The 14911-nt window shown below is 45.7% G+C and overlaps 1 protein-coding gene across 3 annotated transcripts in view; it reads right to left on the bottom strand.

Moving 5' to 3' along the window:
* Positions 1-14911, bottom strand: part of LOC124344086 (potassium voltage-gated channel subfamily H member 6-like) — a 92895-nt gene that overhangs the window by 39514 nt on the left and 38470 nt on the right. For all 3 annotated transcript variants that reach the window (XM_046797512.1, XM_046797513.1, XM_046797514.1), the window contains exon 2: positions 4583-4813. In XM_046797512.1, coding sequence (XP_046653468.1) covers positions 4583-4813 — 231 coding nt within the window. The remainder of the gene's footprint in view (positions 1-4582; positions 4814-14911) is intronic.

Genomic DNA, 14911 nt, shown 5'->3' with positions numbered 1-14911 from the left:
GCATACCGGAATAATCTTCCACGCATCGCTCGCTCGCTCATCAGAGTCAAAACTCATACAGGACGTACGTAATACCGTATAAAAGATCCGGTAAAAGGAGAGAAGAGAGAGAGAGAGAGAAAAGAGGAAGCAACCGCAAGGGAAAAAACCACACGACGAGTGTATACAGGAGTCAGAGAGAGCCGTTTGTGTGACAAACAAGCCGTCGTGGGGATATCAGCTCAGTTCAAGTCGGTTCACTGGTTGACAGGAAAACCGCGTTTGTCTTTTGTCTTTGGCTCCCAAATCTTCTTTGCTCTCGCTCTCTCCCTCGCTTGATTCTATTTCGTTTTATGGCTCGGACGGGCTCGGATGGGAAAGAAAAGAAAAAAGAGGAGTCTAGAACGAGATGGGGAAAAAAAAAGAAGCAAGAGAGGCCTCATTTTCATGCGGAACACTTGGCATTGTGAAACATGGCCGGGACGAAAACCCCATCCGACGAGAAATCCAGGCGAGTGCTGCTGTTGCTGTGTTATGCGCCGATGTCGTTCGCACTTGACCGCGCCTCACGCCAAAATAAAGAGCTGCCGGCCAGCATTACTTGATGGATGCATACATCTAAAGCGTTCGAGTTTGAATTTCTTATTTTTCCCTTTTAGATCTATAGACACCTCTCTTTCGTCGATATAATGGCGTGTTCTGCCTACGGTTCCTCTTTCCGTTTCAAAATGGGCCAAATGCAAAGTGGTGGCTATATCGCATATACAAAAGCGACTCTGGCATCTAGTCTTCAATTGTGCTGCTGCTGCTGCATGGCTGACGGATCATTACTGGAGAATGCATCGCGGTTTTTATTCTCCTTTTTCCCCTTGTCCGTTTCTCTCCATCTCTCTTGTTTGTGGCTTCTTTCCAGCGCCAGTCACGCCGAATGGACATTTTTTTTTTCCTGACCGAAAAGAGGCGGGTGCATTATGCATGGAAAGACTACATAAAAAGCTTGTCCAACAAAAATGGCGAGTCCGACACCAGCCAAATATCAAAACTGGGCGCCATCAAAAATACATTCAAAATGAAACAACCCTCACCCACGCAATATTATAGTACGTACTATGTCTATACAAGATATCACTTGGCCGGGGCTCACATTCGCTGCCATGGCAAGCAGAGAGGCCTGAAAGAAGCCCACATTTGAGATATCTGATAGTAGCGCAGTATAGTACAACTCTATATGGAACCCAGAAAATGAAAAAAAAAAGAGAAATGTTATACAGTATTATACGCTTGATTTACCGGGTCTTTGTGGAGCAGATTTTGCGTTCTCCTTGACAACTGACCCAAATCTGCAAACCGTTTCTCGAATATCAAGACCAAGGGAAATATACACGCTGCTGCTGCTGCACCCGCACCCCCAGTCAGTCTACGCAGTGTCTAAGCCATGAAGTAGGAGCCAATCTCTTGCTTTTTTTTCTCTCTCTCTCTCAACTTTTCGCCCCTTCCACTTTCTCTCTTTATCTCGGAAAGTACTTAACTCTGTCTTGCCTCATTGACTCGACTCGTTCCTCCCTTTTTTTACTACTTCTTTCAAGGCGTCATGACGACGGCGTCGCCTTGTTTACCGCACTCCTTCCTTTTTCTCTCTCTCCACTGTTCAGCCAGCAGGACCCCAGCAGCAGCCGACACTGTTGTCATTAGCTCTGCTCCACACACACATACAAAAAACGGGGCAAGACGGGCAAAAAGTAGTTGTAGGGTATTTTCTAGCAACGAGATAAAAGACGGGCTATATGCGAGGAAGCGGAGCTATACAGACTTGTTTGCTGCTGGGCTGGCGCAGATCGATACATCGCCCCCAATAAATGGTTACGACGGTGATGGGTTGTCAGGCTACTGTGTTGAGGGATAATACGTTATGTCTCTTTCTCCCCGCTTTGCTCTTCCCACGAGATCACAGAAAATGCGACCGGCCTGGTTACCGTTACATAGACTCTTGAGAGCAGGGAGGTCTACCTATCCTACAGATTAATCTAACGCGATAAAGGCGGAGGGGGTTATTTCCAAAGTCGTCATATAAGATAACGAGGCGAATGATGGGGGGATACGTCCATCAAAGAAAGATGGAGAATAACACGAGGAAAGGCAGTCAGATACAAGATTCAATCCAAAGCCATCTGGTTGATTGGTAACCGCTCCATTGAGCTGCTGCCTAGGAAGGACGCCTGGCAGTACTTAACTGTCGCCGTGACTACGGGACGCATCCCACGATCCTAGCCCGCGACAGCATAACCGATCGACTGAATAGAGTCGATGCCATGGGCGAGGTATATATACACACAACGAAATCCAATCATCCACTATCAAATCAATTTTTTCCCCCACTGTACGACGTGCTGTACCTACAGCGACTCCTGCGCAGATATCGCTCTAAAGGATTCCATCAGTGCGCCAATAGGATAAGTGAAAACTCTTAGGATGAGAGACACATTGACAGCCATGTACACACACACAGTAAGGAGGGAGGGGAAAAAATACGAAAACGACTTTTCCCGGGTGCAATTGTGTGTGAGGAGAGAGAACAACTTCAGCAAATCATTTCATCAAGTTCTTTTTTTTTTTTTTTTTTTTTTTTCTTCGCCGGGGCAATATTGGCGAGAGAGAATCTCACAGGTCACCGGCTACTACACAGAGAAACTACTTCCGAACCAAAAGAAAAAGAAAAAAAAAATAAGATACTATGCCCAGCAACAAAACAACTACGCGATGAAAGACATCACATATATCCAGGCTCAGATCCAATCACCTCTGTCCATAACTGAGTTTTCCATCCTCGTGAACCTCTCCGTTGCCATCTCGGGAGACGCTCGTCTCCGCCTCATCACTCGCTTCATGCAGGAGCAAGAAGGAAGAAGAAGAAGAAAAAAATTGATAATAATGACCGTGACGAAACATTACGTCCTCCATCACACGAAGTTGACGCGACTAATGATTCGATTCACGTGTTGATTGGACACTGTGCCTACACCTAAACGGCAGGGCTTGACAAAAAAGGGCAATAAAGGTGAACGACAGCCGCATTGGTGGGTGTCTAGCTTCAACTTTTATTCCCCCCCACCATCAGAAAGGGTAGAACACTGTCAACCATTTTGAGGTACCTCCACGAGTTGTTGAATTACGGTTTGACGACATTGTGTCAAATGCGCTGCTGCTGAACGACCGAGGCGGGGGAAAAAACGGTCGGGCCGCCAGTTCTCTTCCGCCCGGCTGAGAATGAAATCGGAGAAGTATATGTTTTTAGATGATGAATTGCTTTCGTGTTCCGTCATGCATTGTTTCAATTCAAACTTGGCCTACCCACTTAACCACGTCGGACACGTCGGACCACACTAGACGACACACACATGATACCTTGTTCGTACATCGTGTCACCCTTTCTAGGGGGGAGCGAGCGTGCCTAGATATACAAAAGCCGACGTTGCGTCGCCTGCTGGTCTCTTACATCCTCAGTTACTCCTTATTTATTCGGGGTCTTTTGAACCATCTCGGAGCCTCTCTCTCTCTCTCTCTCTCTCTCTCTCTCTCTCTCTCTGGCTCCTAGATTTTTTGCTCACATCATTACCGAAGCGGACGCCACTCGTTGCGAGGTCATTGACGTTCGCCGCTCCCTCAACTTAAAAATAGCTTCCATCTAGGATCCCTCCTATACAGCACACGAGGTTTTTCTCTCGGTGCCCGTACAGCCGGCCAGAGACGGACGACGCCATCCCACATACACGCTGATTCTAAACGGTGCGCGCTACATGTATTTATTACGTTATTTACGGCGAATTCTTTTTAGTACTCTGTTGGAGCGACAAGAAGGCGCCAAAAAGGTTACGTTTGAAAGTCTCGACGAGTCGATATGCAAAATGGCGATGGGAAACCTCCGGTGGCGGCTCAGAGTTGGGACCCGCTGGGGGTGAAGCTAAATAGGCCGGCGTTTTGACGACTAAGCGCGCGGATGAGAAGAAGAAGAAGAAGAATTCAAGGTGTCACGAACGAATTCGTCGTCAAACTGTCCTGTGCGGAAATGGAGGAGGGAAAAGGGGGGAACAAAAAGGAGGGCACGGGCGGGCCCGCTTTCAAAACGGTGGCGACATCAAACGCCATCAAGGTCGGGCTGATTGGCTCAGCTATATACAGAGGAAATGAAGCAGCTCGACTGCCTGCGTCCACGCCCATCGCCCCCTCACTTTGTTTCCACAGTAACACCGTCGTTTATATAAAAGGCAGGAGGGGGGGGGGTGCGCTTTCCATTAAGATCCGCCGGGGATTAGCCGGCAGGATCGTCACGGAATTGGCCTATATAGACACACTCACTTGGCTTGCTTGCTTTTTGCTCTCTCTCTCGCTCTCCTCACTCACTGGCTTGAACGTGGATCGGTTTTATATCACGATATGATTCTTCTCATCAACGAAATAAGCTGCCCCCTTCAAGTTTTATAGGGTCTTGGTTGATTTGTTTGTACAGCTTGGGGGGGAGGTCTGTGTGCCGTCCGGATGACAAGAGAGACGCAAACAGGAGAAAAAGAAAAAGAAGAACAAGGAGTGCCAGTTACTTTTCACTTACCATCTTTCTTGTAGTAGAGAATATCGATCTGCTTCTCTTCGGCACTGGATAGGACGTCTCGAACCTGGTTGATACTGTCGGCCGAAGTGAGCGGTCCGTGTAAGAACTCGGTGACGGCCGGTTTCTGCATAATCTCGGCCCGGCTGAACCCGACCATTTGGCAGAAGCGCTCATTGCAGTAGATGATGGGCCCGCCGTCGGCCAGCGCGTTGGCCACCACAAAGCTCCGATCTAAGACGTGAAAATCAATCATCAATCAAGTGGGCACTATATCAATTACAATTTCGTTTGCTGGGTTCCAATTCCATATTAGCCAGAAAATTGGCTAACCTTATGATAATAGTAATCTGATCTCCACTATCAATTACGTAATGCCCCAGTCGTTTCGGACCAAGGGAAACAGCTGTGACTCGCGGATTAGCGACAGCCGAATGAAGCCGTTTCCAATAAGGAAAGTTTGGCGAGAAAATCAATCTCTTTTCTCGGTAGTTAATAACCCAGCCCAAGTCTGATTCATTCACAATATATAAGAATAGTGGATGGAGCTTTTCTCTATTGACAAGGGACAGCGCCAGATTGTGAACCAAACTTGTTATATAACGACCGGACCGTATTATGTACTACTAGGCTACTACATGGCAGTAAGCAGTAAGCCAAAGGCAGCTTTTGAAAGTCAGCCCAGGCATAATAGCAAAACATGTGATCAATCAGGCTTCACACAGAGACTTCCAGCGTGTCCTGGTTTTCTTTTCTTTTATCAAGGTTTAGTTTTTAAATTAGGTAGCTGGGAGTATAAAGGAGATAATCTTTCTGACCCGGTTTATCCTTGTAAATGAACCGTTTCGTCCAACTTGATCATCAAAGGTAAACAATACAAAATAGAAGACATAGAAGACGGGCAATTGGATAAAGGAAGGTTATTTCTCCACAGGCCTAGTGTCCCCCCCCCCCCCCACCTATTTATTCTCTATTCTGCAATCAAGTCAAGGCAGCAATGACGATGTAACTCATCCGAGGCGTGGACTGTGTGTTGTTGAGCGCCAACTCCCCCAACGAAATGGGCGTGGGCAAACGGTGGGGCGTTGGCGCTCGGGGTACAACAACAACAACAGCCGCCGTCATCCTCTGCAGGGAAAATAAGACAAGGACAACAACCAGGGAGCAACAAATCAAGGGCTTTGTTGCAGGTCACGAATGAAGAGTCCCGAATCTCTTTCCAACATGGGCCATCATCAGCTAATGGTGTTGCGTTAGTTTCAGCATATTATGTGTAGACACACACAACCACTCTTGCATGACGAATTTTCGGTTTGACTTTTCAGAAAAGTCTTTTGTACTTTTAGCTACCGCAGCTTGTAGGCCGCTATATACGTTAGACACAAAAGAGGGCCAACATTTGCCAGTGAGGGATTTCGCTACACGCCATCAGTGGCAAGCAGCTCCCCAAAGGTTACCCACAACAACTCGTCTTTTTTGGGGTGGGAGCGGGGGGTTGTACTTTTCTCCAGCTGTGACCACTCTCTCGCTCTTTAGCCTTTTTTTAAGCTCAGGATAGTTATAATAATATGCGGAACAGAGCACACACACACACATATCCGTGGTAGTGTATAAAATAAACAGGGCAATTTCCATTGTGTTCTTTGGAAGTCGTTGTGCACATCACATGTGGTGACGTCAAGCGCTCAGGCTAAGCATCGCGGGCAAGTGGCATCACGCGCTTCCCAACATTCCCAAATAGCAAAGGACTGGCTAGACACAAAAAAATGCGTCCGTCCTCCTCCTCTTCATTGACGTCATATCAATTCTCATTAACTTTCGGGTGGCCTACCCCAGTGGTAGTACTATATTACGACCAATGACAGATTGGCCAGCTATCTTTGGACGTTTCATCGCCCGACACAAATTTATTACATCAATGCGCTGCTGCTGTCCACCCCAAAACTAACAAATAAAACGAGAGAGACTTTTTCCGCGCGCGCGCTAACAGAATGAAAATTTATTTACTGTCAGCGCGCCCATGTTTATCATCGTCAAATAAACAAGAAAAAAGTTCGATCCTATGCGCGACGGCTTCAAAAGTTTTGACTCTCTCTTTACTCCCTCGCAGTTCAGCGTTAACAGAAAACGCTTTCAGTCCGCGTAATCTGAACGAAGAGTACGTGATTGAAACATTTCGAATCGGATGGTTACAGTTTGCATCTAGAGCGGCAATCAGCAACCTTAATTATTCTGTATAATTACCGAGAATACTAACATCATTTGAATACTCAAGGATCCTCTTGTGCAGCGCTGTCTGTCACGAAATGCAAACACGTTCAAGTGGATTTTCTTTACATTTGCATCTGCTCTCGCATAAAGATGCTGACGATAGGGAGGGGGGGGGCAAAGGCAATAGACGGCCACTCTACTCTCTCTTCCAACAGGCCACCTGTCACAGTAACATTTAAGTGTTATGCGACACTAATGATTGAGTTGACTGGCGCTCGTCAGACCTTACCAGTGTGCCGATGCGAGTGGGAGGTCATTTGTTACGGAAAACACACCAAACAGCAGCGAGCAGGCACCGTAGTAACTTTGTTTGAGTCGGAGAAGGTTGTTGTGGCGACCGGTTGGCCAGAATATCTATCCGGGCCAATTAGTCGTCCAAGCCCAAGAGCAAGGACACACAGTGTGTGGCTTCTCCAAACAACGCTCGTGCTATTGGCCCTCGCTTCGTCCCCGAAGTCGACCCTGACCAAGTTAGCACAGGGTTAGCAGCATCAGTAGTGAGGAGCGACAAAAGTCACTCGACTATCGTGTGTGCGTCTCGCACGAGAGAGATCGGCCAAAGTCTATCAAACGCGGACCAGAAGACTGCATCTCTAGTCAGTCCCGGCGGATCGGCAATCACTGTAGAGCATTTCTTTTCTTAGTTGTATTACTAGAACTATAGCGCACTCCCATCTGTGGCTCTTCGGCCATATTGGATGAGCCCGAGCTGATTATTACTACGTCACAGACTCACAGATAAAAGATGGAAACAAAAGAGCGCCGAAATCTTCAAACATGAAGAAGAAAGTCGACAAATGGACAAACGTAAAATTACGGACGCTATTACTACGGTTTCGAGGTTTATGGTGCGCCGACATTATTATAACATCAGAGCAGCCCAGCACCGCACATTTTCTTCTGTTTGTTTGTCCAGTACTCTGTAGTGTGTGTGTGCTGCGTGTATATATATATATCCGAGCAAAGTCTTAAGATAGAAAGTCCATGAAGATGTATCGTTTCCGAAGACGACATCTTCATTACCAGGCTATACTGATGCCTATCTACTGCGGAGGATACCAGATACCAATTTAGTTTCAGTGTGGCAGCTGAGCCACTCTATCGGGACTCGAGACACGGCCAGAGATGTTCACTCGACTGCCTATAGATTCATTCCCTCACTAGCTTTTCCATCTTAGTATCTCTCTCTTTCTCTCTCTCTCTTTAGCAGTAGGGGAAAAAGAAAGAAGAAGAGAAGAAGCTAAAGAATAAAAACGACGTTTAAAACTGCCTCCGAGTGTGTCATCATCGATCAAGTGCCAATCCATTAAGTAAACATGGCATACGAATGCAGCTGAATATCTTGAAGACTTCAATTCCCGTCCCTTTTTTTTCTATCTCTCTCTCTCCCTCGCCTAATTCAAGCGGAGGAGCGAAGGAAAACAAAACGAAATTAATACCAAGCGTATATATATCTATGATGCGGTAGTGCTCTCATGATGGAACATCAATCCATCAAGCGTTCCATCCTCTCGGAGTGATCTGTAACAAACTGGTTAAGAGAGACTAGTGTAGATAGCCAAAATTTTCTTTTTCTTTTTTTATGGGGGGTGGGGGGCAACATCAAGTGGAAAGGGTGGAGAATGGACTTGTTTTTTCCGCATTTTTTACATTGATGTTCTTTTATTTTTCCCGCTTGACTTGACGACTTGCAAAGAAAACAAAAGTAAAATGAGCTAAGCGGAGAGAAAGAGAAGAGAGGGGCTCCGGGTCCCGAAAATAACGGGGAGTCTCTTCACAACAGACAGGAGCAACAACACAGCAGTCACCATTACCACCACGACCAACCCATCAGCAGTAGATATAGCAGTTATCCTTCGCCTTTAGAGTCGTTTTGGGTTAGATCTCGCATCGCCGAAAAAAGACCGGGAGGAAAACGCGCAACGCAAGTCAAACAAAACAAAAGAGTATAAGACGTCAGCCAAACAAACAAATCAACTATCTAAGAGTCGAGAGAGAGAATATAGATGGTATACAGTCCTCTTGTACACACCCCTTCTCCTGTCCGTCGTCCATCTGTCCGCCAGTTTCGTCGGTGCGGTCCGCCAAGTCCCTTGACGTCACCCCTCATCGTCTGTCAATAAATCTAATCTGCCACCCGCTTTCTTAATAATCTCGAACCCTCCTTCTTTTCAGCTCTTATTCAAAATCGTATAAGTATTTTACCCCGCGACCTTTTTCCATAACGACGATGAAGAAAAAGAAATCTCATTTCTCTATAGCGCGGATCTTCTTCCGCTCTAGCGAATATGATTGTTGTCTATGATAATTGGGAGGGATTTCAAAGTCGCTGGCTCTCACTCGTTCCCCTCCCAACACCGTACCACGAAGAAAGTCCCGGTTGAACTCTTGTGCAAGGGCGTGATTCGTTTTCACAAACCCCCCCCCCCCCCTTCTTTCTATTTCGAGAGGCTTGTAGTAATGGCGAGTAGCAACATGGGGCGGCGAAGGCATCACCAAGAAGAAAACAGAATACAAGAATCGGAGGGAAGAAAAGAAAGAAAGAACTAGAGAGAAAACGCTGAAGAGAAATGGAGGTGAAGCGCTTCTTTTCTCGCTTCAGTGAGTAGTATTGCAACCCGCTGCCAATAATCTGCGGCAATGTATGCCATAGGCTAGATTCTAGCGACTCGGTGAAAAATCGACCCTCGTTCGAATGCAATCCGATCTCGATCCTTCTCCCACAATTGCAATAGTGTTCCATGCCGCATCTGCCCAATGTTTTTTTCTTCTTTCCCCCATTAAGATTCCTGGACTGGACGGACGGATGGTTTTTCTTTTCTTTCACTCTATAAAAGTTTTCATGGCCAAACTTAATGTCTTTCAAATATACATCGATATAGGTCACAGGAATGGGCGCAGGACGGTAGGAAACGATTAGATGTCTCTCCTGGCGAAACTTTAAGACAAGAGGACAAAAGGCGGAAGCAAACAAAGACGGGGGGATATAAAGTCGGCGGATGGATCGTCTGTTGGCTTTTACACTGACACTGACGACTGTGTGGTTGTGAAAGCTAGACGGCCGGGTGATGGACGGCCGTTGTGTCCTGTGAACCGTGTCTTTATTAATGATCCGCCACCCCATCAAGTTGAGGGGTGCGGCGCTCTCGCTTCCCTACCACAAACATAATAGCGATGACCTATGCTTTGAGTTCTTTTTCTCTATCTCTCTGGTCGATCATCGATCCTAACTACGCATCGCCGCTATATCGACCAACAACAAGGCGAATTCCCTTTGTGTAAATCATCAGACGGGAAATCGGAAGGCGAATTGTTTGCTGACGAGCGTCATAACAGCTTTCGTGTCGGTGTAAACCAAACGAAAAGCCACGGCGCACGTACATAAACCTCAATAGTGGCCAAAAGGGCGGAGGCAGAAAGAATTCATCGCTCGGCCCTTTTTTTTTCTTTTTCTTTTTGTAGCCGCAGCAGTTCAGAATACGAGGCCTTTAGCTCGTCATTCGGGATGGAGAGATGCTCTGTCTGTGTGTGTGTCTGTCTGTATATATATATCTACGGTCAGTGTACGCCCGTAATTCTCCCGTGTTATGGTGCCAACGTCTGGTTCATCTTTCTCCGACATCCATTTTACCTTGCCATTGCCCCTTTTTCTTCTTCTCCTTTCCTTCGTTCCCTCCCTTTTTTTTAGGGATTACTTTATACTCTATTTACAATTTCTATCCAACTTCTCGTGCCTGAGTTGGTCGCAAGTTAGCAGAGGGAGGCTTCGTGCACAGAATTTTCATTGCCTGCGGGACTCTGTGCGCGATGTGCCAGCTCCTTTTTTTTCCTCCCCTTCTTATTTTATTTATTCGCTTTATTTTTCTTGTTGTGATAGTCTGGAGGGGACGTAGAATATACCCTCGAATGATTGTCTCATTCAGACTCTGTCGCCACCATTCACGGTTCTCCTCTCTCTCATTCTTTGCCTCGGTCTTTCCCTATTGCGCCGCTGGCCAGCATCAACTACTGCGCGGGCAATTTCTATTGGAAAAAAGGATTTCTCGCCAACTCAGTCGACCGTCGACGATTTGGATCGCTCGCTGCGTCCAAATTGGTATCAGCTGATCAGATACAATGCACTTGTTTGTGCTTAGCTATTCTTATGTACCAAAATCTATAATCTCTCGCTTGCGCGTCTTGGCTGTGTCCAACACAGTTTCCTAAATTAAGTACACGGTACTAAATCACCATTCATTTCTTGGGCCTATAACGTCCGACGTAGGTTTACCGAGGATCGCCATTGATGACGAGAATAGAATCCCCCTCCAAAAAAATGGGGAAACCGAGAGTTATCGACTCATCGACTATTGTTGTCCTTCGTCATTTTTAGCTCTTAAGAGACCAATTCCAGAAGGAGGGATTTAAAAAAAAAATGAACACAAGAAAGTCGGAGACCTCGCATCGTATTTTGGTCGTTTTTATGATTGTCGTAAGTCAAAAAGGATTTCCTTGTGCGCTGGCCGTTGAATCCAATCTAACACATCCCTTCTAGACTTATATAATGCCTACGGTTGTCTGTCCAGCCAGGATGGCCGTATATGTATAGCATTACGTAATCTTTTTCTCCTTCTCAGAAAACAGGAACTAATGGCGAAATCCCATTTCGCGATAGTAATACTTGAAAAAGTTTCCCTTTGGGTGGGGGGGGGGGGAGGAGGAAAAGCCTCGGAAACGAATCAACGTCATAGACAAACAAAAGGGAATTCAGTATGAAGAGTTGGGAACGGCAAATGTGACTAGATGAAATACAACCACGAAAATAGAAGGTGGCATCGAATGTCCCATTTGTGAGTTCTTTTAATGGTTAGGCCTTATCCAAAAGGCAAAAGAAAGAGAATTTCGGCCATCAATCTCGGCTTGGTTTCAAATCATCAAAAAGAACATACGAGTGTCACACAAGGAGGGCGCAATTGGATCCTCGCATGGAACAAGATTCGCCACCCATTCGTCAAGGCCCGGCAAGACCTGCCGTTCGCATCTTTGAGCAGATTTCCCACTCGCCTTCCTGAAATAGAAATGGTAACTTTGTCGTCCTCAATTTCTCATGTGATTTTTCGTGGAAGGTGACACGCTATGCCGAATCTTCAATAGAAATAGACAAACAAACAAAAGTGAAAAAGTTAAAAAAATAAATAAAAGAAAAGAAAGAAAACTTTGAAGAGTATGGCGAATAGTTCATTCCTATCGATCTGCGTCGACGTCTCTGATGATTAAATTTACATCGAACGTCCAAAAACCTCATAGACTCTTTCATCCATTTTTCGTATTCCCTTATAATAGCCCTGAAAAGATTAGCCGCAGAAGACGTATGTCTTGTTCCTGTGCTCCTGTTCACAACTCCCGAATCGATCGCCAAATCTAAAGTTCTAATGAGAAAATTGTAATTTAAAAAAAAAAAAAAAAAAATCGAAGGCCTTTTATTTTTTTAGACTTCCGGCCGGCTACGTGATACTTTACACTGCTCTCTAGCAGTGCTAGTGCGACAATAACAACAACTACTTCTATACTATTTAGAACGTTGTATGTACACTTGGCTTTTCAACACGGCAAATGCATTTCCTTGCCATCGCTGCCAGGCGGATTATCAATCAGCTTAAGCGCTTGTTCACAGCATCGTTCAAGAAACGAATGCTCACTCTCTCCCTTCTTAAAGCGTCTCCGACGTGACGCAATAGAGCCACTTGTTTAAAAAAATGCGTTCGACAACTTTTCGCAGTCCCCTTAAGCTCCGTCGTTTTCCTGAATACCGAAGCCCATCCATGTGCCATTCTTTCATCAGAAACGACACCCCCGATGAACGTAGCTTCGAATGCTAATTAAAATATAGTAGGCAAAACATCAATTTCCTCAGTCTAAAGGATCAAGTCGGGAATCGACAACCTCCACGGAAAAGGATCTTTAAGATTTTGTTTTGTTTTTCGTCAAATCTCGTAGACGGATAGAAAACATGAAAACAAATGGCTTGGGAAAATATTGAGAAATAAGCCGCAATCTCTTCGCAGAAGATCTTTTTGTTCAAAAGAAAAGAAAAGAAAGAGATGCCAGTCGCACTGTGGCTGATGGGGAGGCAAGTTTTTATTTGTGATGATGATTCTCCTTTTTTCCGCCATTCTCATCTTCTGCCTGGATATATATCTATATGGAACACCAGTGCTGTGTGGTTTCATGCAACAGCGCGTTGGTGCCGGTATACATCTCGGCTACCATCGATCGTTGTCGGACGCACCACGCGCCATCAATCACCCGCACATTGGCTGTCGGATACTTTCTCTCTTGTATCGAAATAAACAGCACATGATAAGCGCCAGCGAAAGGGAAAATGATCATAATAATAACGACAACCTAAAGGGCGTGTACATGAAGAGATAACGGGTTCGAGTCGGTCAATATCGGCTCCAGTTTTCCCTGACATTTTGGGACAATAAAAAAAAATAAAAATAATAATAATAATAAGACAAAATAAGTAGGAGACAAACTCCAGGGCTTGCCTGGCAAGGCACCGCTAATAAATCATAAGCTCTGCATGTATGTACATATATCCCCGACGACACACACACAAAAGAGACTGTAGAGTGTAGAATTCAGTCGACCACCGATGTGGCCCGATCTAATGTCTCCGTTCTTCCGTTTAACCTCATCAACACGTCCCACATCATCATTTCCTCCGCCGTTCCGGTTCGGTCTCGGTTGGCAATCGATTTATCGATCCATCGACGACACGGCAAACGAGTGACTTCACTCGGGTAGACAGCGAGAGCGAGACAGACATACACAAAACACCGTTGGCAACGTACTACGTGTACACAAGTCTATGGAAAACGCGTTTTTATTACGCAGCTCTCCCGTCTCGTCATCATCGTCTGTCGCTGGTCACATAATGACGTGCGGGCAGAGCCGCAGCAAAGCAGCGACGCAATCCAATTGGACGACGACCGGGTTCTAATATACTACCCGGTTCGAAAATATAATTTACTTCTGGGTTTGTTGGATGAATTGGCGTGTCCGATAGCTAAAACAAACTACGGTATATACTTCAGACTTTCTCTCGTGTACGTAGAGTGTAGACGTCTGAGAACTTTTGAGTGTCAAATGATTTAGCCCGGGCGAATCCTGTACGGTTTAGAAAAAAAACAAAACATGCAAGCACGTAGAAAGCACGAAACACTTCCATGTTTCTGCGACACATTTTTGGCTCGGCTTGAATGAGTGAGTAAAGAAAACAAATTGGATGGTATTACGCGACTGTTTTCTCAACTTGATAGCGCGGGGCGTAACGAAGAAAACAAATCAAAGAAAAAGACGACAAAGGCCAGTTCAAGATGGACGATACTAAAAATGTGTACTAGTTTAAGATCCCAGTCGGAGCGCCATTCTTCGACAGGGCACGTTTCAATTGTCTATATAGGAGGTGGGAGGTGCCCTGTTGCGGGAGGAGTCGGTTTGGGCGTGGGGGGGGACGTGTTGACGAAAAGCCATGACATTTTGCTCCAGTTTTGTGACGAAGACGAAGCATTCACATTCAAATGCCCACCACACATAAAGCGACTACCAAGGCCTCAGCATTGGCCGCGTTGAAAGAAAGAAAACAAGAGACAAGAAAAGCCAGACGGAAAGAAGAAGAAGAAGCGGTCCGTCCTAACTTACAACGCCCGTGCACACAGTAGACTTTGGCACACTGTATCGGTCCAAGTCTCACTCGTCGCTCTATATATCGTTCTTGGTTTTTTTTTCTTTTTCTTTCTTTTTCTTTTTCTTTTTCTTTTACGTCTCGACAACAAACACAGCAGTGGGATGTAGCCAATAACGTACAGAAGCAGGCTCGATCTAAAGAAGAAGGCGGAGAGGCAACTGGGATGTTAAAAAAGAGAGAGAAAAAGAAAAGAAAATGACGTCGAGAAAGAGATAGAGCCTATAGAGATTCGACTGATGTTCCTTTTCTTTTGCGCTCAAATCGTACGTTTCAATTGAGAAAGGACGCGGGTGGAGGAGGGCAAGTCGTGCGTTCGGACCGGACTTAGC

The sequence above is a fragment of the Daphnia pulicaria genome, chromosome 6 (genome assembly GCF_021234035.1).
Source record: "Daphnia pulicaria isolate SC F1-1A chromosome 6, SC_F0-13Bv2, whole genome shotgun sequence".
In the NCBI taxonomy this organism is placed as follows: Eukaryota; Metazoa; Arthropoda; class Branchiopoda; order Diplostraca; family Daphniidae; genus Daphnia; species Daphnia pulicaria.
This window is presented reverse-complemented; position numbering and strand designations above follow the sequence as displayed.